This window comes from Meles meles, chromosome X (genome assembly GCF_922984935.1).
Source record: "Meles meles chromosome X, mMelMel3.1 paternal haplotype, whole genome shotgun sequence".
Classification (NCBI taxonomy): Eukaryota; Metazoa; Chordata; class Mammalia; order Carnivora; family Mustelidae; genus Meles; species Meles meles.
In genome coordinates, this window is record NC_060087.1 from 63,548,813 (window position 1) to 63,574,992 (window position 26,180).

The 26,180-nt window shown below is 38.2% G+C and overlaps 1 protein-coding gene across 4 annotated transcripts in view; it reads right to left on the bottom strand.

Annotated features, from left to right (window-relative positions):
- Positions 1–26,180, bottom strand: part of CHIC1 (cysteine rich hydrophobic domain 1) — a 70,641-nt gene that overhangs the window by 35,409 nt on the left and 9,052 nt on the right. For all 4 annotated transcript variants that reach the window (XM_045995851.1, XM_045995852.1, XM_045995849.1 and 1 more), the window contains one exon: positions 23,272–23,326. In XM_045995851.1, coding sequence (XP_045851807.1) covers positions 23,272–23,326 — 55 coding nt within the window. The remainder of the gene's footprint in view (positions 1–23,271; positions 23,327–26,180) is intronic.

A 26,180-nucleotide genomic window follows, 5' to 3' on the forward strand; every position in this document is an offset into this window, starting at 1 on the left:
TCTTTATTCTTATTCTTAATCCATTATGCCACCCTATGTCTTTTGATTGAAGCATTTAGTCCATTTACATTCAAAGCAATTACTGATATTTATTGCCATTTTATTACGTGTTTTGTGGTTGTTTCTGAAAAATTTCTCTGATCCTTTCTTGTCTTTTTTCATGTTTTGCTTATTTCTTTAATGATATGTTTGGATTTTTCTCTCCATTCTTTGCATATCTATTTGTGGTTTTTGATATGTGCTTACCATAAGGTTTGTATATAACCTCTTCTACATATAGCAGTCATATTTTTTTTTTTGGTATGAAAAATTGTATGTGAATGTTTTGAAGACTTTATTAATAAAACATTAAGAACCGGAAATAACCCAAATGTCCTTTAATTAATGAATGGTGTGGGGAGCCTGGGTGGCGCAGTCAAACATCTAACTCTTGGTTTACGCTCAGGATGATCGCATGGTGGTGAGATCCATCCCCACGTGGGGCTCCGTGCTCAGGCAGAGTCTACTCTGTATTCTCACTCTCCCTTTGTCACTCCCGCTTGTACTGTCTCCCTCTCTTTCTTTTTTTTTTTTTAAACAGGATTTAGACAATTTGCATTTAATGTAATTATCAATAATATGTTTTGTGGGGGCACCTGGGTGGCTCAGTGGGTTAAGCCTCTGCCTTTGGCTCAGGTCATGATTTCAGGGTCCTGGGATCGAGTTCCGCATTGGGGGCTCTCTGCTCAGCGGGGAGCCTGCTTCCTCCTCTCTCTGCCTGCCTCTCTACCTTCTTGTGATCTCTCTGTCAAATAAATAAAATAAAATAAATCATATATTTTGTGTACATCTGTCATGCAGGATATTTGGTTTTAATTTGTCTCTCTGTTCTTTGTTCCTTTTTTCTTTTTGGATTGAGTATTTTATAGCATTCTGATTTTAATTCTTCTATTGGCTAATTAGATTTTTAAAAATTTATTTTTATTTTAATTTTTTTAAACTTATTTTCAGTGTAACAGTATTCATTGTTTTTGCAACACACCCAGTGCTCCATGCAATACGTGCCCTCCCTATTACCCACCACCTGGTTCCCCAACCTCCCACCCCCCGTCCCTTCAAAACCCTCAGGTTCTTTTTCAGAGTCCATAGTCTCTCATGGTTCATCTCCCCTTCCAATTTCCCTCAACTCCCTTCTCCTCTCCATCCCCCCATGTCTTCCATGTTCTTTGTTATGCTCCACAAATAAGTGAAACCATATGATACTCGACTGTCTCTGCTTGACTTATTTCACTCAGCATAATCTCTTCCAGTCCTGTCCATGTTGCTACAAAAGTTGGGTATTCATCCTTTCTGATGGAGGCATAATACTCCATCGTGTATATGGACCACATCTTCCTTATCCATTCATCCGTTGAAGGGCATCGTGGTTCTTTCCACAGTTTGGCGACCGTGGCCATTGCTGCTATAAACATTGGGGTACAGATGGCTCTTCTTTTCACTACATCTGTATCTTTGGGTAAACAGCCAGCAGTGCAATTGCAGGGTCATAGGGAAGCTCTATTTTTAATTTCTTGAGGAATCTCCACACTGTTCTCCAAAGTGGCTGCACCAACTTGCATTCCCACTAACAGTGTAAGAGGGTTCCCCTTTCTCCACATCCTCTCCAACACATGTTGTTTCCTGTCTTGCTAATTTTGGCCATTCTAACTGGTGTAAGGTGATATCTCAATGTGGTTTTAATTTGAATCTCCCTGATGGCTAGTGATGATGAGCATTTTTTCATGTCTGATAGCCATTTGTATGTCTTCATTGGAGAAGTGTCTGTTCATATCTTCTGCCCATTTTTGGATATGATTATCTGTTTTGTGTGTGTTGAGTTTGAGGAGTTCTTTATAGATCCTGGATATCAATCTTTTGTCTATACTGTCATTTGCAAATATCTTCTCCCATTCCGTGGATTGCCTTTTTGTTTTGTTGACTGTTTCCTTTGCTGTGCAGAAGCTTTTGATCTTGATGAAGTCCCAAAAGTTCATTTTCACTTTGTTTCCTTTGACTTTGGAGACATACCTTGAAAGAAGTTGCTGTGGCTGATATCGAAGAGGTTACTAGCAATCCATATTTTTGATGGTCATTTAAGTTTGAACATATTCTTTTCTCCTGTCCTCCCCACCTTTTACATATGTTATTGTATTTTATATCCTCCCTTTGTGAGTTTGACTTTTTTGCGGAAAAATTCATTTTTACTGCTTTTGTGTTTCCTGCATCTATACCATCACTTTTGGTCTCTCTACTCAAAGTGGCCTTTTTAGTATTTCTTGCAGAGCTGGTTTAATGGTCATGAACTCCTTCAGCATTTGCTTGTCTAGAAAACTTTATCTCTCTTTGTATTGTGAATGATAGCCTAGCCAGGTAGAGTATTCTTGGCTGCAGAGTCTTCCCATTCAGTACCTTGAATATATCATCTTACCCATTTCTGGTTTGCAAAGTTTCTTTTGAAAAACCTCCTCCTACCCTTATGGGTTTTCCCTTGTAATTTAATGACTTCTTTTGTCTTGCTGCTTTTTAAATTTTTTATCACTATATTTTACTTTAATTACAATGTCTGTGTGTTGGTCTGCTTTTGTTGATTCTGTTGGGGGGGGTTCTCTGTGCCTCCTGGATCTAGACATCTCTTTCTTTCCCAAGATTAGGGGAACTTTCAGCTCTTATTTCTTCAAATAAATTTTTGCCCCCCCTTTCTCTCTCTCCTTTTTCTGGGATTCCTATAATACGAATGCTATTACATTTGATGGAGTCCCTCAGCTCTCTCTGTTTATTCTCATTTTGCATCTTCTCTTTCTTTTCTCCCTCTTGTTCAGCTTGATTACTTTCCATTACTTTGTCTTCTAGGTCACTAATTCATTTCTCTGCTTCTTCCATCCTCTGTTTATTCCATCATACATGTTTCTCATTTTTTATTATTATTTTTAAAAGATTTTATTTATTTGTTTGACAGAGAGAGAGAGAGAGAGAGAGAGAGAGGTGTTACAAGTAGGTATAGCGGGAGGCAGAGGGAGAGGGAGAAGTAAGCTCCCTGCTCAGCAGAGAGCCCTATGTAGGGCTTGATCCCAGGACCTCAGGATCATGACCTGAGCCAAAGGCAAATGTTCAACCAACTGAGCCACCCAGGCACCCCACATGTTTCTCATTTCATTTATGTTGTGCCCTTTATTTCTGCTATGTTATTCCTTCCTTTGTGTTAAGGGTCTCACTCAGGTCTTCCACTTTTTTTCTCAAGTCCAATGAGTATCCTTATGACCACTGCTTATATTCTCTATCAGGGATGTTACTTACATCTGTTTGACTTAGGTCTTTGGCTATGGCCTTGTCCTGTTCTTTCATGTAGGATCAGTTTCTCTTTCTCCTCATTTTGTCTGCCTCTCTGTGTCGTTTTCTCTGTGTTAAGATTAAGTCAGTGTTTCTTCTGTTCTTGAAAGTAGTGATTTTATGAAGAAGAGGTCCTGGAGCGCCCTGGAGTGCAGTGCCCCCTGTTCACCAGAACCTGGATCTTCAATGGAGTATCCTATGTGTGTTTTTATGCCCTGCTGTTTCATCTGATTCAATTTTCCTTTTAGTGTGGTCATCTGCAGTGACTTTCTGCCGGTTGTGGCCAAGCTTGCTCTCTGTGGGACCCAGCAGGCCAGCTCTGGGTGGGAGGGGTTCCCACTGGGGAAGGTAGTGTTAGCAAAATTTTTGCTGGGTCACTAGTCTTACGCTGGATCCCCTGAAGCACTGTGGCAGCTGGGGGCTTCAGGCCAGGGTGACCAAGGGCACAGGGCTGGGCATGATATGTGATGGTAGTTGAGGGTATGTGGTTGGGAATGGCCCATGAGGGCTGCTGGGTACATGCAATTGAGTTCAGTGTGCAAAGGCACCTGTAGGCATCTGGCTGAGTAGGCGAGTGATGGAGCCTAGGAACAATGGAAGGCATCCAGAGAGGTGCACAGGTGGGCATGGCTTGTGATGGGCAATCAGCTACATTTTGAATACAAATTCAATGTTTTTCAGTTCTTCAATTCTTTAGAGGAAAAAAAGATGTCCTTTTCAAAAACAGAGGGGAGTGGGAAGCCTGGGTGGCTCAGTCAGTTAAGCCTCTGCCTTAGGCTCAGGTCATGATCCCAGGTCCCTGGGATCGAGTCCCATAATGGGCTCCTTGCTCGGCAGGGAGCCTGCTTCTCTCTCTGCCGTCTGGCTGCCACTCTGCCTGCTTGTGCTCTCTCTCTCTCTCTATCTCTCAATCTGACAAATAATTAAATAAATAAAATCTTAAAAAAACCAGAGGGGAGATAGGCAAGATGGTGGAGGAGTAGCAGATTGAAGCAACATCAGATCACAGAAGTTCAGCTAGATAGGTATTAAACCATTCTGAACACCTACAAACTCAACAGGAGATAGAAGGGAAGAGCAGCAATTCTAGGAATAGAAAATCAACCACTTTCTGAAAGGTAGGACACATGGAGAAGTGAATCTGAAGCAAAGGGAAGATAGACTCTTGGGGAGGGGCTGGCTCCTGGTAAGCGGAAGAGCAGTGGAGCACAAAATCAGAACTTTTAGGAGTCTGCTCCACTGAGGGACATAGTTCCAGAGGCTAGTGGGGGTGAAGCCCTCACGGGGACAGGGTGGTTTCAGGTTCCGTGGGGTCACAGAAAGATCGGGGGTGTCTGAGTTTGGCAAAGCTGCCAGGTATTGGAGCAGGAAAGCCGACTATAGACAGAGCCAAAGAGTGAGCTTTCTGATCGGGGTTTCCTTAAACTGTGATGCAAGGTACAGTTGGGTCACTGCTCCTCATGCCACAAGTGGCAGATCCAGGGAGACTCACCTTCCTGCTCCCGAAGGAACAGTGCAGCAGGAATCTGCTGGGTTTCGGACTGTGCACCAGAGATAGAAATGTTTGGTCACAGGCCGGGTGAGCTCGGAGTGCGGCTGGAGACCAGGGAGACAGGAGTGACTGAATGCTTATCTCTGAGGGCACACTGAGGAGAGGGGCCCCGAGTTCCTGGCTCCTCTGGGCCAGAGATTGGGAAGCGGTCACTTTCATTCCCATCCTCCAGAGCTCTACGGAAAGCATTCAGGGAACAAAAGCTCCGAGGGCAAACTTGAGCAGATTACTTAGCCCGGTCCCTGGCAAGGGTGGTGCAATTCTGGCTAGGGCAAAGACACTTGAGAATCACTGCAAAAGACCCCTCCCCCAGAAGATCAGCAAGAACATCCAGCAAAAACCAAGCTCAGGGATCAAGGAGAACAGCAGAACTCCAAAGCTAGGGGAAAGCAATGCATAGAATTCATGGCTTTTCCCCATAACCCTTTAGTCTTGCAAAGTTAAATTTTTTTAAATTTTATTTTTATATATTTTATATTTAATTTTATTTTTTTCTTATTCTATGTTATTAACTTTTCCTCTTTCTTCTTTTAGCATTTTATAACTAGTTTATCTTAACAATACCTTTCTAAAAAAATCTTTTTAAACCATTGCTTCAGTAATATTTTATCCCTTGCTTGTATTTAACCTTATTTTTTGTATACATACAGGTTTTTTTTTAATATAAAAATTTTGGGACACAATTTCTTCTAATACATCAAAATATACCCTAATCCAGCACATGGCTTTGTTCTAGTCTCCAGCCTGAGCACATTCCCTCCTCTTGTTTTTTCTTTTTCCAACCAATTTATCTTATCAATTCCTTTTTTAGAATTTTTTAAAAATTTTCATCTTTACAGTCAAATTCCATCCCTTCATCATATTTACCCTTATTTTTGTATATATATAAGTCTTTCTTTCTTTAAAATTTTAGGAGGTAAATTCTTCTAAGTGACCAAAATACACCCCAAATCAAGGTTGGCTCTGTTCTATTCATCAGTCTAATAAAAATATATATTTATTTTTTATTTTTCCCCCTTTCTTCTTCCCTTGGTTTTGGATCTTTTCTGATTTGGGTAGTGTACATTTTTCTGGGGTCGTTGCCACCCTTTTAGTATTTTATTCTCTCGTTCATATATTCTTATCTGGATAAAATGACAAGGCAGAAAAACTCACCACAAAAAAAAAAAAGAGGCAGTACCAATGGCTAGGGACCCAATCAATTGGACATTGGTAATATGTCAGACCTAGAGTTCAGAAGGATCATTCTCAAGGTGCTAGCTGGACTTGAAAAAGGCATGGAAGATATTAGAGAAACCCTGTCTGGAGAAATAAAAGAACTAAAATCTAACCAATGTGAAATCAAAAAAGCTATTAATGAGGTGCAATAAAATATGGAGACTCTTATTGCTAGGATAAATGAGGCAGAAAAGAGAATTAGTGATATAAAAGACCAAACGATGGAGAAAAAAGAAGCTGAGCAAAATAGAGACAAACGACTCTGGACCATGAGGGAGAATTTGAGAGATAAGGGATACCATAAGACAAAACAATATTAGAATAATTGGGATTCCAGAAGAAGAAAAAAGAGAGAGCGGGGCAGAAGGTATATTGGAGTGAATTATAGTAGAGAATTTCCCTAATATGGCAAAGGGAACAAGCAACAAAATCCAGGACGCACAGAGAACCCCTTCAAAATCAATAAATATAGGTCCACACCCTATCGTCTAATAGTAAAACTTACAAGTCTTAGTGACAAAGAGAAAAATCCTGAAAGCAGCTTGGGACAAGAAGTCTGTAACATACAATGGTAGAAATATCAGACTGGCAGCAGACTTATCCACAGAGACCTGGAAGGCCAGAAAGGACTGGAATGATATATTCAGAGCACTAAAGGAAAAAATATGCAGCAAAGAGTACTATATCCAGCTAGGCTCTCACCGAAAATAGGAGAGATAAAAAGATTCCAGGACAAAAAAAAATAAAAAATTAAAAGGATTCACAAACACCAAACCAGCCCTACAGGAAATATTGAAGGGGGTCCTCTACGCAAAGAGAGAGCTTAAAAGAAGTGGACCACAAAGGAACAATGACAATATACAGTAACAGTCACCTTACAGGCAATACAATGGCACTAAATTCATATCTTTCAATAGTTATCCTGAATGTAAATGGGCTAAATGCCCCAATCAATCAAAAGACACAGGGTATCAGAATGGATAAAAAAACAAAACCCATCAATATGCTGTCTGCAAGAAACTAATTTTAGACCCCAAAACACCTCCAGATTTAAACTGAGGGGGTGGAAAACAATTCACCATGCTAATGAACACCCAAAGAAAGCTGGGGTGACAATCCTTATATCAGATAAACTAGATTTAAAGCAAAAGACTGTAATAAGAGATGAGGAAGGACACTATATCATATCTAAAGTCACTGTCCAACAAGAAAATCTAACAATTTTAAATATCTATGCCCCTAACATGGGAGTAGCCAACTATATAAACCAATTAATAACAAAATCAAAGAAACACATCAACAATAATACAATAATAGTAGGGGACTTTAACACTCCCCTCACTGAAATGGACAGATCATCCAAGCAAAAGATCAAAAAGGAAATAAAGGCCTTAAATGACACACTGGACCAGATGGACATCACAGATATATTCAGAACATTCCATCCCAAAGCAACAGAATACACATTCTTCTCTAGTGCACATGGAACATTCTCCAGAACAGATCACATCCTGGGTCACAAATCAGGTCTCAAATGATACCAAAAGATTGGGATCATTCCATGCATATTTTCAGACCAAAATGCTCTGAAGCTAGAACTCAATTACAAGAGGAAGTGGGAAAAGAACTCAAATACAGACTTTGTATTGAGGGGGAGTCAAGATGGCGGGGAAGTAGGAGGAGGCGCCCTCTCAACCTGTACCCTAAAGTGAGCTGATTACCTACGAAAGAACTCCGATCACCCATGAAATCAGCTTGAGATTGGAATTATACACATCTGGATCTCTACAGGAGCAGAAGACGCCAGTGGCAGATAAAGCAGAGTGGGAATGTCGGACTGATATCGGACGATAAACAAAAGGGGGAGGGAGTCACCAGAGGTGACCGATTGGAAAGTAATACCCCAATACGAGACTGCCCTACGTCTGGGGACCAGCATTAACTTGGAGTCTCGTTGAAAGCATTCAAAAAAAGAGCAAAGGATCACGGGGTGAAATAGTGGGAATCAGGGCAGTTAGTGACAGGGACCTAAGTCCCCGGGCCCAGGACTGGCACTGAACCAGAGAGAGTGTGGCGGAGAAATCAGGTCTTGGTCCCTGAGCCGCCAGCGCGCCTGAGACGCCAGTGCACCCGAGAACGAGTGGGGTCCGGCTCCCGTGAGGGGCTGGGAGCCTGGCCAAACAGCAATCCTGAAATGCGCGCATCCCACACCCTCCCCTGGGAGAGGTGCTCATAGGTGCTAGCCTGGAGATCTGGCATCCGGAAAAACCAGACATTCCCAGCCCGGGACAGCGGGAAAATCTCAGTGTGCGATCTCTGCTTGGAACCTCTCTGGCGGTCTGGAGCTGCCCAGACAGCCGCCGCTGCCCTGATATTTGGTAAAACGAGGAGATCCTGCATCCGCAGGGACCGTGACTCAGAACCTACTCTGCCAGCAGCTCTGCAGAGCATTCTGAGGCTTCTCTGAGAGGGAGGTCGGGGTGCAGTTTGCTCTCCTCTAAACCTCCAAAAATCATCAAAAGCTGTCAAGGCAAGAGAAAACAGATGAAAGAACATAAAAACCCCGAGAGAACAAAAGCCTGAAAAAAACAGTTTCCTCAGAGCCCACCCCCTTGAGGGGAGTGGGAGGACCTAACTCAGGGAACATCATTGTCTGAAAACCCACGTGGCAGGCCCCTCCCCCAGAAAACAACCAGGAAGGAAGAAAAAAAAAAAGAAGACTACAAGAGAACAACCACCACTAATTCATAAATACAACTTTTATTTTTAACTCTTTACCAATATTCTGGTTCTTTTTTTTTTAAATACATATAGGTAATTTTTTAACCTATTTACCATCACACTGATATGTCCAGTACATCAAATTCCTTAATAACCTTCTAACCTGAACTTTTTGTTACATACACCCGTGTTTTTCTTTTGCTTTTCTATTTTTTAAATTTTTTTAAATCTTAATTTAGTCGTTTATTCTTTTTTAATTTTTATTTTCTAATATACATATAGAGTTAAACTTCAAGGTAATCCAATTTCCCCAATCAATGCTACCCCTAGGGGAAAACCAATTTTTTAATCCCCCTTTATCTTAGGAAAGTTGAGTCCCTTAACAAAGACATCAAGATACATCCAGGAAGAATCAAAATAACCTTCCTCGCCCACACTGAGAATTTATAACCACTCTCCCATCTTTTCCTTCTGCCAGTGTTTCTGTGTATTTGTGTTTGTCCTAATAGTATATAAATCTTTTACTTGGGGTTCTTTCTGATGAGGTTGTTCCTTTTTTTGCTTATATATATATATTTTTTTCTCTTGTCATATACTTTTATCAGTCTTTTAGTTTGTCTGTTTTTGTTTGTATACTTCATAAATCTTACCTTGGGGCCCATTTGGGCTGAGCCTTCTCTTTTATCTTCCCTATTTTTCCTGTCTCTCTCTCTCTTTTTTTTTTCCTTTTTTCTTTTCCTATTTTTTCTTTCTTCTTCTCTGTTTCTTTTTCTTTTTTTTTCTCTCATTTGGGTGGGGAAACCTGAATGCACAGAAGCGTTCCAGGGTGCACCTTGACTGCACCACAATTGATACATCCAGCTGCATCTGTTCAGTCATCTCTTACCAAAATGACTAGGAGGAGGAATACCCAACAGAAGAAAAATACAGAGGATGGACCTTCTGCAACAGAGCTAATGGCTATCGACATAGACAATATGTCAGAATAGGAATTCAGACTAACAATTATCCAGGCAATAGCTAGGTTGGAGAAAGTCACGGATGACCAAACGGAATTGATTAGGGCAGAACGGAAAGCCACCAGGGATGATGTTCACAATGTTAGGGCAGAACTGAAAGCCACAAGGGATGATGTTCAAAATGCTCTCAATAAATTCCAATCAAATCTAAATTCTCTAAAAGCTAGGGTAACTGAGACAGAAGATAGAATTAGTGATCTGGAGGACAAACAGATAGAGAGAAAGGATCAGGAGGAAGCCTGGAACAAACAGCTCAGAAGCCACGAAAACAGAATCAGGGAAATAAATGATGCCATGTAATGTTCCAACATCTGAATTATTGGAATCCCTGAAGGGAAGGAGAAAGAAAGAAGACTAGAAGATAGAGTGGAAGAAGTTGTCTATGAAAATTTTCCCAAACTCACGATGGAAACAACGTTCATGTACTAGAGGCAGAGAGGTTTCCCCCCAAGATTTTAGATTCTTGAAAGTCCTCGTAACACCTTATAGTTAAAATGAGGAATTATGTTTCAAGACAGACCCTCTTAAAACCAGTTAGGACAAAGAAGCTCCTTACACACAGAGGAAAGCCCATTAGAATAACGTCAGACCTGTCCACAGAGACCTGGCAAGCCAGGAAGGGCTGGCAAAATATATTCAGAGTACTAAATGAGAAGAACATGCAGCCAAGAATACTCTATCCAGCAAGACTGACATTCAAAATGGATGGAGAGATAAAGTTTCTAAGACCAGCAAGGCTTAAAAGACTATGCAACCACCAAGCCGACACTGCAGGAAATATTAAGGGAGGTCCTATAAAAGAGAAAAAGTCCTAAGAATATCATCGAACAGAAATATAGAAACAATCTACAGACAGAAAGACTTCAAAGGTAACACGATGTCAATAAAAAAGTATCTCTCAATAATCACTCTCAATGTGAATGGCCTAAATGCGCCCATAAAATGACACAGGGTTGCAGATTGGATAAAACGACAGGACCCATCCATATGTTGTCTACAAGAGACCCATTTTGAACCTAAGGATACACCCAGACTGAAAGTGAAGGGATGGAAGAGCATCTTTCATGCCAATGGGCCTCTAAAGAAGGCCGGGGTAGTGATTCTCATATCAGATAAATTAGATTTTAAACTAAAGACTGTAGTCAGAGATACAGAAGGACACTACATAATTCTTTTTTTTTTATTTATTTGACAGAGAGAGATCACAATTAGATACAGAGGCAGGCAGAGAGAGAGAGAGAGGGAAGCAGGCTCCCTGCTGAGCAGAGAGCCGGATGCGGGACTTGATCTCAGGACCCTGAGATCATGACCTGAGCCGAAGGCAGCGGCTTAACCCACTGAGCCACCCAGGCGCCCGGACACTACATAATTCTTAAAGGGACTATCCGCCAAGATGATCTAACAATTGTGAATATCTATGCCCCCAATATGGGAGCACCCAATTACATAAGAAAACTATTAATCAAGATAAAGAGTCATATTGATATGAATACAATAATAGTAGGAGATCTTAATACGCCTCTCTCAGAAATAGACAGATCATCGAAGCAGAAAATTAATAAAGAAATCAGAGCATTGAATGAAACATTGGACCAGATGGACCTCATAGACATATACAGAACATTCCACCCTAAAACAACAGAATACTCATTGTTCTCAAGTGCACATGGAATGTTCTCCAGAATAGACCATATACTGGGTCACAAAGCAGGACTCAACCGATACCAAAAGACTGACATTATTCTCTGCATATTCTCAGATCACAATGCTTTGAAACTGGAACTCAATCACAAGGAAAAGTTCAGAAGGAACTCAAACACCTGGAAGCTAAAGACCACCTTGCTTAAAATGCTTGGATCAACCAGGAGAGCAGAGAACAACTTAAACAATTCATGGAAACCAATGACAATGAAGACACACTTTGGTCCAAAACCTATGGGATACAGCAAAGGCAGTTCTAAGGGGGAAATACATAGCCATCCAAGCCTCCCTCAAAAAAATTGAAAAATCCAGAATACACCAGCTGTCTCTACACCTTAAAGAACTGGAGAATCAACAACAAATCAAACCAATTCCACACGCAAGAAGGGAAATAATCAAGATTAGGGCAGAGATCAATGAGGTAGAAACCAGAGATACAGTAGAAAGTATCAATGAAACTAGAAGCTGGTTTTTTGAAAGAGTCAATAAGATCGATAAACCATTGGCCACACTAATCCAAAAGAAAAGAGAGAAAGCCCAAATTAATAAAATGATGAATGAAAAGGGAGAGATCACAACTAACACCAAGGAAGTAGAAACAATCATCAGAATTGTTACCAACAGTTATATGCCAATAAACTAAGCAACCTAGATGAAATGGATGCATTCCTGGAAAACTATAAACTCCCAAAATTGAACCAGGAAGAAATTGACAACCTGAATAGACTGATATCTAGTAACGACATTGAAGCAGTGATCAAAAACCACCCAAAAAACGAGAGCCCAGGACCTGACGGATTCCCTGGGGCATTCTACCAAACTTTCAAAGAAGAAATAACACCAATTCTCCTGAAGCTGTTCCAACAAATTGAAGCAGAAGGAACTCTTCCAGACTCTTTTGATGAAGCCAGCATTACCCTGATCCCCGAACCAGGCAAAGACCCAGCAAAAAGGAGAATTTCAGACTATTATCACTGATGAATATGGATGCTAAGATTCTCAACAGGATCCTAGCAAACAGGATCCAGCAGCACATTAAAGATTATCCACCATGACCAGGTGGGATTCATCCCTGGGTTACAAGGATGGTTCAACATTCGCAAATCAATCAATGTGACAGAACAAATCAATAACAGAAGAGAGAAGAACCACATGGTCCTCTCACTGGGTGCAGAAAAAGCATTTGACAAAATCCAGCATCTGTTTCTGATTGAAACGTTTCAAAGTATAGGGATAGAGGGAACATTCCTGAACTTCATAAAATCTATCTATGAAAGACCCACAGCAAATATCATCCTCAATGGGAAAAAGCTTGCAGCCTTCCTGTTGAGATCAGGAACACGACAAGGATGCCCACTCTCACCACTCTTGTTCAACATAGTATTAGAAGTCCTAGCAACAGCAATCAGACAACAAAGAGAAATAAAAGGTATCCACATTGGCAATGAAGAAGTCAACCTCTCTCTCTTCGCAGATGACAGGATTCTTTATATGGAAAACCCCAAAGACTCCACCCCCAAACTACTAGAACTCATACAGCAATTCTGTAAGTGGCAGGATACAAAGTCAATGTAGAGAAATCAGTGGCTTTCTTATACACTAACAATGAAAATACAGAAAGGGAAATTAGAGAATCGATTCCATTTACTATAAGAGCAAGAACCATAAGATACCGGGGAATAAACCTAACCAAAGAGGTTAAGGACCTGTACTCGAGGAACTACAGAACACTCATGAAAGCAATTGAAGACAGAAAAAGATGGAAGACCATTCCATGCTCTTGGATTGGAAGAATAAACATTGTTCAAATGTCTATACTGCCTAGAGCAATCTATACTTTTAATGCTATTCCGATCAAAATTCCACCGATATTTTTCAAATATTTGGAGCAAATAATCCTAAAATTTGTATGGAATCAGAAGAGACCCCGAATTGCTAAGGAAATGTTGAAAAACAAAAACAAAACTGGCAGCATCACGTTACCTGATTTCAAGCTTTACTACAGAGCTGTGATCACCAAGACAGCATGGTACTGGAATAAAAACAGACACATAGACCAACGGAACAGAGTGGAGAGCCCAGATATGGACCCTCAACTCTATAGTAAAATAATCTTCGACAAAACAGGAAAAAATATACAATGGAAAAAAAGACAGTCTCTTCAATAAATGGTGCTGGGAAAACTGGACAGCTATATGTAGAAGAATGAAACTCGACCATTCTCTTATACCGTACACAAAGATAAACTCGAAATGGATAAAAGAGCTCAATGTGAGACAGGAATCCATCAGAATCCTAGAGGAGAACATAGGCAGTAACCTCTTCGATATCAGCCACAGCAACTTCTTTCAAGATATGTCTCCAAAGGCAAAGGAAACAAAAGTGAAAATGAACTTTGGGGACTTCATCAAGATCAAAAGCTTCTGCACAGCAAAGGAAACAGTCAACAAAAAAAAAGGCAACCCACGGAATGGGAGAAGATATTTGCAAATGACAGTACAGACAAAAGGTTGATATCCAGGATCTATAAAGCACTCCTCAAACTCAACACACACAAAACAGATAATCATATCAAAAAATGGCAGAAGATATGAACAGACACTTCTCCAATGAAGACATACAAATGGCTATCAGACACATGAAAAAATGCTCATCATCACTAGCCATCAGGGAGATTCAAATTAAAACTACTTTGAGATACCACCTGACACCAGTTAGAATGGCCAAAATTAGTAAGACAGGAAACAACATGTGTTGGAGAGGATGTGGAGAAAGGGGAACCCTCTTACACTGTTGGTTGGAATGCAAGTTAGTGCAGCCACTTTGGAGAACAGTGTGGAGATTACTCAAGAAATTAAAAATAGACCCTATGACCCTGCAAATGCACTGCTGGGTATTTACCCCAAAGATACAGATGTAGTGAAAAGAAGGGCCATCTGTACCCCAATGTTTATTGCAGCAATGGCCACAGTCGCCAAACTGTGGAAAGAACCAAGATGCCCTTCAACAGATGAATGGATAAGGAAGATGTGGTATATATACACGATGGAGTATTATGCCTCCATCAGAAAGGATGAATACCCAACTTTTGTAGCAACATGGACAGGACTGGAAGAGATTATGCTGAGTGAAATAAGTCAAGCAGAGAAGAGTCAAGTATCATATGGTTTCACTTATTTGTGGAGCATAACAAAGAACACGGAGGACATAGGGAGATGGAGAGGAGAAACGAGTTGAGGGAAACTGGAAGGGGAGATGAACCATGAGAGACTATGGACTCTGAAAAACAACCAGAGGGTTTTGAAGGTGCGGTGGGTGGGGGGTGGGAGGTTGAGGAACCAGGTGGTGGGTAATAGGGAGGGCACGTACTGCATGGAGCACTGGGTGTGGTGCAAAAACAATGAGCACTGTTACGCTGAAAATAAGAAATAAAAAAAAGAACTCAAATACAAGGAGGCTAAAGAGCATCTTACTAAAGAATGAATGGGTGAACCAGGAAATTAAAGAAGAATTTTAAAAAATCATGGAAACAAATGAAAATGAAAACACAACTGTTCAAAATCTGTGGGACACAGTAAAGGTGGTCTTAAAAGGAACGTATGTAGTGATATAAGCCTTTCTCAAGAAACAAGAACTGTCTCAAGTACACAACCTAACCCTATACCTAAAAGAAAGAGAAAGAGAAAGAATAGCAAAGAAAGCCCAAACCCAGCAGGAGAAGAGAAATAATAAAGATCAGAGCAAAAACCAATGAAATAGAAACCAAAAGGACAGTAGAACAGATCAATGAAACTAGGAGCTGGTACTTTGAAAGAATTAATAAAATTGACAAGCCCCTGGCCAGACTTATCAAAAAGAAAAGAGAAAGGACCCAAATAAATAAAATCATGAATGAAAGAGGAGACATCACAACCAACACCAAAGAAATACAAACAATTATAAGAATATATTATGAGGAACTATACACCAGCAAATTTGACAATCTGGAAGAAATAGATGCATTCCTAGAGACATATAAACTACCACAACTGAACCAGGAAGAAATAGAAAACCTGAACAGACCCATAACCAGTAAGGGGATTGAAGCTGTCATTAAAAATCTCCCAACAAACAAGAGCCCAGGGCCAGACAGCTTCCTGGGGGAATTCTACCAAACATTTAAAGAAGAATTAATACCTATTCTCCTGAAACTGTTCCAAAAAATAGAAATAGAAGGAAAACTTCCAAAGTCATTTTATGACGACAGCATTACCTTGATCCCAAAATCAGACGAAGACCCCACCAAAAAGGAGAATTACAGACCAATATCCTTGATGAACAGGGATACAAAAATTCTCACCAAAATACTAGCCAAAAGGGTCCAATAGTCCATTAAAAGTATTATTCACCATGACCAAGTGGGATATATTCCTGGGCTCCAAGTTTGGTTCAACATCCACAGATCAATCAATGTGATACAATACATTAATAAAAGAAAGAACAAGAATCACATGATACTCTCAATAGACACTGAAAAAGCATTTGACAAAGCACAGCATCCTTTCTTGGGCAAAACTCCTCAAAGTGTAGGGATAGAGGGTACATACCTCAATATCATCAAAGCCATCTATGAAAAACCCCCAGCGAATACCACTCTCAATGGGGAAAAACTGAGAGCTTTCCCCCTAAGATCAGGAACACAGCAGGGATGTCCACTATCACCACTGCTATTCAACGTAATACTAGAAGTGGTGCCAGCCTCAGCAATCAGTCAACAAAAAGAAATAAAAGACAAAGAAGAGGTCAAACTTTGCAGATGATACAATACTTTATGTGGAAAACCCAAAAGATTCCACTCCAAAACTGCTAGAACTCATATAGGAATTCAACAAAGTGTCAGGATATAAAATCAATGTACAGACATCAGTTGCATTTCTATACACCAACAGCAAGACAGAAGAAAGAGAAATTAAGGAGTCAATCCCATATACAATTGCACCCCAAACCATAAGATACCTAGGAATAAACCTAACCAAAGAGGCAGGAATCTGCACTCAGAAAACTATAAAGTAGTCATGAAAGAAATTGAGGAAGACACAAAGAAATGGAAAAACGTTCCATGCTCATGGATTGGAAGAACAAATATTGTGAAAATGTCTATAGCTACCTAAAGCAATCTACACATTTAATGCAATCCCTATCAAAATACCATCAATTTTTTTCAAAGAAATGGAAAAAATAATCTTAAAATTTATATGGAACCAATAAAGACCCCAAATAGCCAGAGGAATGTTGAAAAAGAAAACCAAAGTTGGCGGCATCACAATTCAGATATCAAGCTCCATTACAAAGCTGTAATCATTAAAACAGTATGGCACTGGCACAGAAACAGACACATACATCAATGGAACAGAATAGAACCCAGAAATAGACCCTCAACTCTATGGTCAACTAATCTTCAACAAAGCAGGAAAAATGCCCAATGGAAAAAAGAGAGTCTCTTCAACAAATGGTGTTGGGAATATTGGACAGTCACATGCAGAAGAATGCAACTGGACCATTTCCTTAAACCACACACAAAAATAGACTCAAAATGGATGAAAGACCTCAATGTGATACAGGAATCCATCAAAATCCTTGAGGAGAACACAGACAGCAACCTCTTTGACCTCAGCCACAACAACATCTTCCAGAAACATTGCCAAAGGCAAGGGAAGCAAGGGCAAAAATGGACTCTTGAGCCTTCATCAAGATCAAAAGCTTTTGCACAGCAAAGCAAACAGTCAACAAAACCCAAAGACAACTGACAGAATGGGAGAAGATATTCACAAATGACATATCAGTTAAAGGGCTAGTATCCAAAAATCTATAAAGAACTTATCAAACTCAACACCCAAGGAACAAATAATCCAACCAAGAAATGGGCAGCCAAGAAATGGGCAGAGGATATGAACAGACATTTTGGCAAAGACATCCAGATGGCCAAGAGACACATGAAAATATGTTCAACATTACTCGGCATCAGGGAAATACAAATCAAAACCACAATGAGATACCACTTCACACAAGTCAGAATGGCTAAAATTAACAAGTCAGGAAACAACAGATGTTGGAGAGGATGCGGCGAAAGGGGAATGCAAGCTGGTATAGCCACTCTGGAAAACAGCATGGAGGTTTCTCAAAAAGTTGGAAATAGAGCTACCCTATGAGCCAGCAATTGTACTACTGGGTATTTAATCTAAGGATACAAATGTACTGATCCAAAGGGGCATGTGCACCCAAATGTTTATAGCAGCAATGTCCACAATAGCCAAACCATGGAAAGAGCCGAGCTGTACATCAAGAGATGAATTGATAAAGAAGATGTGGGGTGTGTGTGTTTGTGTGTGTGTGTGTGTGTATACACACACACACACACACACACACACACATATATATATATAACGAAGAGGTGGTATATATATATATATATATATATATATATATATATATATATAATGGAATACTATGCAGCCATCAAAAGAAATGAAATCTTGCCATTTGCTATGACATGGATGGAACTAGAGGGTATTATGCTGAGCGAAATAAGCCAATCTATCATACGATCTCTCTGATATGAGGAATCTGAGAGGCAGAGTGGGGAGTTTGTGGGGGTAGGGAAGGAAAAAATGAAACAAGATGGAATCGGGAGGGAGACAAACTACAAGAGACTCTTAATCTTACAAAACAGATTGAGGGTTGCTGGGTCGAGGTGGTGGTGGAGAGGGTGGTTGGATTATGTACATTGGGGAGGGTATGTGAGATAGTGAAGTGTGTAAGCCTGACGTTTCACAGACCTGTACCCCTGAGGAAAATAATACATTAGATGTTAATAAAAATAATTAATAAAAAAAGAAAGAGCATTTCACATCAGAAAAAAAACAATGCCACGTTGCTATCTTAAGATTTACCTCTCAGTGATCCTCAACTTCTTTTTCTTAGTCAATCACTGAGCAATGAAATAGAAATTAAAATAAGGAAAATATATTTATATAATTAGCTCTAATCTGCAATATAACATTACTATCAATTCTCTTTAAATTGTGTATCTAGAAACACTAATACATTTTTAAAATATGGTAAATTTTATATAAACTAATGTAAATCATAAAATTATTAAATGAGTGCACTTACAAACTTAAGTGCTTATAAGTAGAATTTAAATTTTTATTTAAAAAGTAAAATTTTACTGAGAGTATTTATTTGGAAGTGTGTAAGCACAGATAAAAAAATAAAAATAAAGAGCGAGGCTAAAGCCAGAAACGAATCAGTCGAAAAGGTAAAACTTGCTTTTTGTTTTAAAATATTGTGAATAAAATATATGCCAAGATATATAAAACTTGTTATAAAATTTCTTTTATTACATGCTTCTGGAAATAAATAAACAAAACTTTTAAAAGAATGTAGCAATTTTCCTTCTTTCTTGCCAATACTTTCCACCTTTAACACATAATCGTGTCAATTCTTACTTTGTCACCATGACTAAACTATAAACTACTATACTAAAGTTACTAAAAATGAGAATTCAAATTTTTTGAAGTGATAAGATAAATACATTGAAAGGAAAACTACTAGAATTTCAAAAAACAAAATAAAACCTTCGTTTTGCCTTTAAAAGGAGGCCAGGATTGTCTTTGCAAAGAAAATCTGTGTTTGAATAACAGTAATAGTCATAAAACAGATGATAAGGACATAGTAAATGAGAATTGGTTAACTCCTGATTTAAACATTGTGAAAAAAATGTTTAGTTAACTGTGTGGAATTAGAGTGTTACTCATTTACTTCCATATAATTGAGTATCTTTAGTAATGAAAGTTAGATGGAAGCCTTTTACTTCCTAGCTAAATGGCAGGTTATAAAAAAACACTGAATTCCTTTTGACTTTCTTGGAAAGAAAAAAAGAAAGCCACATCATAAAGGTGGGGGAAAGGGTCATAATACTTTATAACAGGATGCAAGAGACTGCAAACAGAAGAAAATATAAGCAAAACCCAGCAAGACTGTTTTGCCTCCTTCAATCATGGGGAACACAACGCTACCAATCACTTGTCATATTGGATCACAATAGTAGTGGTCGATTTTATGGCTTAGGTTTCCCCCAATATCACACACAAATCTCCCCATAATACCATTTAATTGTTCTAAGCTGAGGGCCAGAAGCTTTCCTTTCTTTTCCAAATTACTGTAGTTCTTTCATTTTCTGGTAACCAGAATCTGCGGTATGCACCTGCTTAATATATCTTATCATGACAGGAAGACTTATCATTAGTAAAATGGGCAAAACAATCTTTTCTGCACTTAATATAGAAGGTTATCTTTTTATTTGTATTAGAAGCATTAACATGTGAGCACAAAATTAGTACTGAGCCACGAAGCTTGTCAAAATGGCTTTTTACGTTTTCAGAATTAATTCTGTGCAGTTTTGCTTAGTTTAGGCATAAAAGCTATTTAGAATCCCATCCATGCCAGAAGACTGATTTTCTGTTTTTATTTTTTTAAGATTTTATTTATTTATTTGACAGAGAGAGAGAGAGATCACAAGTAGGCAGGAAGGCAGGCAGAAAGAGGAGGAAGCAGGCTCTCCGCAGAGCGGGGCCCGATCCCAGGACGCTAGGATCATGACCTGAGCCGAAGGCAGAGGCTTTAACCCACTGAGCCACCCAGGTGCCCCAGAAGACTGATTTTTTAAAATGTAGATTTATTTTTCTATTTTAAAGACTGCATTTATTCATTTTAAAATATTTTACACAAAGACTGTTAAGTTTGGAATTCAGACCTTCCTTTTTCCTTTTTTTTTTTCTGGTTAATGTAATTCTTCTTGCCTCTTCCCCCTGTTATTAGAGAAGCATTTGGATAACTCATAATAACCTATACAGTTACAACAGTGCCTACTGGACAAAAATTGTCTCATTAAAGAGAAAAGTGAATGAAATTAATGTTACCACCATGTGGCTTTTAAAAATCAGACTTTCAGAATTCCCATTGGTAATGTTTTCATCACTAAAAACTAAACTAAGAAAAAAATCACAGTATCATTTATGCCTCATTTAATATATGAGAAATCCTGTTCACTTAAAATAATGCACACTAGAATACCCAATCATTGATATGTGCTATAGAAATGGTCACCTGAAAAGAAAGGACATCTTTAAAAATAGCTCATATTCAGATTGCAGCTTAACATTCTTATTCTAGTTTTAAAAGACTGTACTATCTTTTTCAATGAGTTTTTAGTTTTAAAAGGCTTGGAAAGAAATATGAAGAAATATTCTAATTATTCCTTGAGCATATGAAACCAGCCCATTTCAAAGATGGATACATTTTGTGCCTGTAAACTCTCTGCTCTGACATTTTTTTTTGATTATTCATTTTCTAGAAATCCTTGGACTTGTAATTCAAACTTTTAAAAAACAAACCAGTAATAAAACTGAATGTAACTGCCCAGACAACACAGGCAGCAGCATCAGGGAAACACAAAGCACAAGTTTTCCATTGGAGATATTTTAGTTCACATTCTCTTTAATACTGAATTTGTCATCTTTCCACAAACACATTATTATTCAAGGGATTTTTCCACAGCTATTTTTTTCTTTTGGAGAAAACATTTATGATTAATTCATATAAAACAAATCTAAGTTTGAGCTGCTGCTTCAATTGGCAAATTATTCTAAATGATCAGGATAGGAAGGTAGAACATTCTAGAGAGTGAGGCCAAAACATCAAACCAGAGGGCTCTTTGTACCCTAAAAATGTAAATGGACATATATCTTCTGTTAACTTAGCCAGGGACTATTTCCACTTGCTTATTATATAGAATGATTTGACAGAATACATAAGGAGAGACAGAAAAGGTCAACAGTTTAAAAATGACAGATTACTGGTGGGACGAGTCAATAAACTGTTACTCAGCTAAAGAATGTAAAAGTAGAAAAAGCAATTAAAAATTGAAAGCTGGTAAGAAAAAACTGGAGAAATAAATAATCAGGATGAAATTGGGATACATTGGTGGGCAAAAAAACTTACACTGGGAAGCTAGTAAGTACCTGACAATATACTCGAAGTTTTACACATGTTCTTTCATTTAATCCTTACAATAAGAAATGAAGTACTATTCACATAAAACTGAGGCTCAAAGAAGTGGCTCTCTCAAGGCCACAAAGACAGTAAGTGATAGACCTTGTATTCCAACCCAGATCTGATTTCAAAGTTTAACTACTCTATACTGTCTCTAGCTAGCTCCCATTTTTCAGGGGGTAAAGGAAGCAAATAAAGCATAAAATATCTTTCAGGGTTAAATCAAATAGAATTTCTTACAATTCTAGTGAAAACTCCTGTGAAAAGAAATAGCTTTGCTGTCTTTTGCTCCCTACTGACCTCTGAATAATGCTCTGAGATTAGGCCAAAAGTGAAAAGCAAACAGCTAGAAAATGTATCATTACAAAAAGGAGTCAATATTAGATGCATTTTATCCCATTCTCAGAGAGTTTAGAATGAGCGGACAAATTAAAGCAAATTCAGGTTTGAATAAGTAACACAGTGATGTGGTTCAAAAATCAAAATAATACTAAATACCAAAATACCAAAAATGGTCTTATCCTTACCCTTGCCTCCATCTATCTCACTCCCCTTCTCCCATCTAGGTGACCACTTTTATTTAGTTCCATGTGCAGTCTTCTAGAATTTCTTTATACAATTAATAATGTACTTATTTCTCCCCTTTATTATACACACTGTAGACATGGATTTGTACCTTGCTTTTCTCACTAACATTATGACAAAATTTAACAATAAATTGCATAAAGGCCCTTTAGGGAATGGAATGATTTTAAAATCTGACCAAATCTATACTGACAAGTAGCATTGTTCTAGTAATAAAATTGTACAGAATAGTATTAAATTACAGGCTTCAAAATACAAAAAGTTAATTGCTTTTAACCCCAAGTCATCATTTCACCTATCTAGCATTCAGCTATTAACCATTTGGAAATTACTCAGTATTTTGTAATATAATGGCTTTTCACTTTCTTGTATATTTCCTCAAGTAACAAACATGTGTAAGCAACTTTTTGCCTTAGTCAAAGCCTTTTTCTTTGGGCCTAGAAATTAGCATTACTGTTGTAAGAGAATTTTCTAAACATAGTCTCAAATCCTAGAAAGTCTTTGAATACTGAACCTGAAGTGTGAAGATGCTACAGAATGTAGAGGAACCAGAGAACAGAATAGTAGTAATTTATTGCAGGGAGTCCAATTTTAGAAACTCAAACTATTTAAAAGGTAGAAAAATATCTGACCAAACACTTGATTCTTTTGATGTGTAATAAATCATACTGCAGGACACTTTTAAAAATAACAGAGTGATACAAAGTTAAACAATGATAACTTTGTTAACTCTAAAGAACATTGGGATTACGGACCTAAGTGAAAACAATTATAGCTACTAGTGCTGAGAATAAAGGTCAAAATTGGAAAAACTGAACAGATAAGCAATTAATAGCTGGCATTAATGGACAATGAACAAGATAAATGGTCATAGGCTAGTAGTCATGGTGACAGCTTTGTCAGTAATGACACAGCTTCCAAGTACCCTGGCCTCTTGTTATTATCAATACCAGGAAGCCAAAGTATTTGTCATAATACTGAATAAACTATAAAACAATGCTTTTAGAATTGAAAAGTTCAAAGCAAACTCTCACTTACCTTCCCTGTTAGAACTGAGGGAAATTCAGTATCAAACTTGTTGCTCAAGCCAAACCTTAAAAACAAAGAACAAAATATATTCTACCCAGCATATTTAACTCTTTACCCCCTCCCTTTTTAACTAACAAAGGCTTGCATTTTTTGTTTGATGTTGTGATTTAAAAATGTGTCCCAAGAATAATGTTATGGTATTTATAGAAAACAAATCTTTGACTATTAATCTGAATTAATAGTAAAAGAAACTTATGGTGCAAATGTTAAAGTAGTATTCTAATTACATCCATGCATGATATGGGATTAAATAATAACAAATTAGAACTGGAAATAAGATTTTTGACTGAAATGTTTCTGTTAAAACCCATTTTAGTTGATAACTTTAAAAACTGGCTGATTGGTAGTATGTAGGAATAGATAATACTACTCTTTCTACTTTTATGCATATATGAACATTTTCCCAATAAAGACTAATATAACCTTTGGAGCTGTAGCTCAAAAACTTATGATCAGTTAGTATTCAGATACTCAAAGGTTGATCTTTATGAATGGCTTTCAAATATATGCTCAACTTGTTTTCAGAAAACAGGTCTCAGCCTTGAAAGCTCTGACTCAAGTAAGCTCATTGAAATCTGTTTTCAGAAGTCAAGATGGATTTTATGAGACTTCAGTCACCTACTTGTTGGTTTCAGTAGGGATAACAAAGGTCGCTTCCTGCATATCATCCTGTATATCATCCTCAGATGATATACCATAGTAACTATAATTTTATAGTGGAGTGTAGTATAGTATAATAGATGATGGGTTGTAAGTAAAAATTAAAAAAAACAAAACAGGAATATTTATTGAGAATTCCTGGTGAGGTACGCAATAACAGTACAATTTACCATGGGTAAGACACTGCGCTAGATAAATATGTTACTTCTGAAGTTTACAACCCTGAAAGAGTGGTACTGTCATCACCCTCTTAAAGACAAGGAAGCTGACACTCAGAAAATTTTTTTTTCAAAAAGTAATTAAAAGACTTGCGCAAAGTCATATATCTACTAAGGTGGGGAGGACCAAAATTCAAATGCTGATCCCTAAGTTCTTTCTATCCTGTACTCAGCTTTTTGCAAGCAGAAACTATGGCTTATTTATTTTATCTTTTTGCTTAGTAGCATAAAGCAACCTAGTAGGTATTTAATAAAAGTTTATTTAATAATAAGCTACAATACTGTTTGATTCGACAGATTTATGGCCCTTTAGTCTTACGGTCACATTAAAGACATGTAAGAATCCAAATGTCCTATTAAAACTATGTGGGAATACCATATTCTCCTTGTATCATTTATGCTAATAGCTCCTTTTCTGGAACACAAGCACATCTTAAACACAAAAATTCTCTATACTTAGCAGCTAGTAGCAAGGTACACATCTGTGTGTGTGTGTGTGTGTCTGTGTGCGTGTGTGTGTGTGTCTATATATACTCTGTGTATTTAAAATGTATTTTAAAACAACAGATTCTATGTTTTAAAATAGTTGAGACAATTAATTAGCAACCATAAAAAGACCTTAACTTCATTTAAAAATACTTAATTACTTCTCTAGGTATCAGTATATGTAATGAGAACATAATATTCTCATAATAATGTTTCCTTTAAGTCTATACCTGGACACAGGATACAGCCAAACTGGAAAATAAGATAGTATACCCCTGTACATGAATTTTTATGGCAAATTTCATTTGCTCTTTGAGAAACTGACACTCCAGTATTAAATATTTATTTGCAACTATGTACTAACTCAGCATTCAATAACATGACCAATATATAATAGAGCAAGAAACATCCTCCATTTCAGTTATATGTAGCTGAATAGTGACCTCATCACTATCTAAAAGGTAGAAAAACGTCTGACCAAACATTTCTTTTGATGTGTAAAAGATGTGTAAAAGATGATCTCAAAAAGATATAATTTAATTCATTATTCCACAAAGAGTAAATTCTTACTGTGTAACAGTAACAGATAATAGGTTTCATTTTTAAAAGGAGACATACACTTTAAAGTAGAGCTCTATTTCCATATCTTGTCTAAATGCCTTTTAGATGCAATGTCAATAACATGTTCTTGATTTAGAGTCTGGGAAGATGGCAGAGTAGGAGGATCCCAAGTCCACCTCATTCCACAGATAGACCCTAGATAACAGCCGTATCAGTGCAATGAACACAGAAAACCACCCAAAGACTGCACAGCAGACTTCCAGTTAACTGAAGAGAATAAGTAACACTGAAAAGGGTAGGAAGTGTGGAAACATGGTCAGGACTCAAGCTCCTGGTGACACTAACCACAAATGAAAGGGACATCACAAGCACTGAGAAGGGAGAGGAGCAGACCCCCACCAACCCCACACCCCAGGAACCTGGATTTGTAAGACAAGTCCCCATAATATTTGGCTTTGAAATGCAGTAGGGCTTAACTCTGGGTACTTTAAAAAATCAGCAGGCTTATGGGGCACCTGGGTGGCTCAGTCTGTTCAGTATCCAACTCTTGATTTCAGCTTAGGTCATGATCTCAGGGTTGTAAGACTGAGACCCACATTGGGTTCCATGCTCAGCATGGAACCTGCTTAAGATTCTCTCTCTTCCTCTGCCCCTCCCCTTGTGCATGCTCTCTCTCTCTCTCTCTCTCAAAAAATAAATTTAAAAAAAATCAGCAGGCTTAGCTCTGGGAGAGCCAGAGAGCAACAGGAATCTAAGCCCTTAAAGAGATAGCCTAACAAACAACACTGCTGAGATACAAACACTGAAACAGAAATTTATAAAGGATCTGTGTATACAGAAAGGAGATTTATTTACTAATCTCAGAATGTGCGCTGGAGGGGCAGGGATCTTTAGACTTCTTCAAGAACAAAAGAGCTGGGGCGCCTGGGTGGC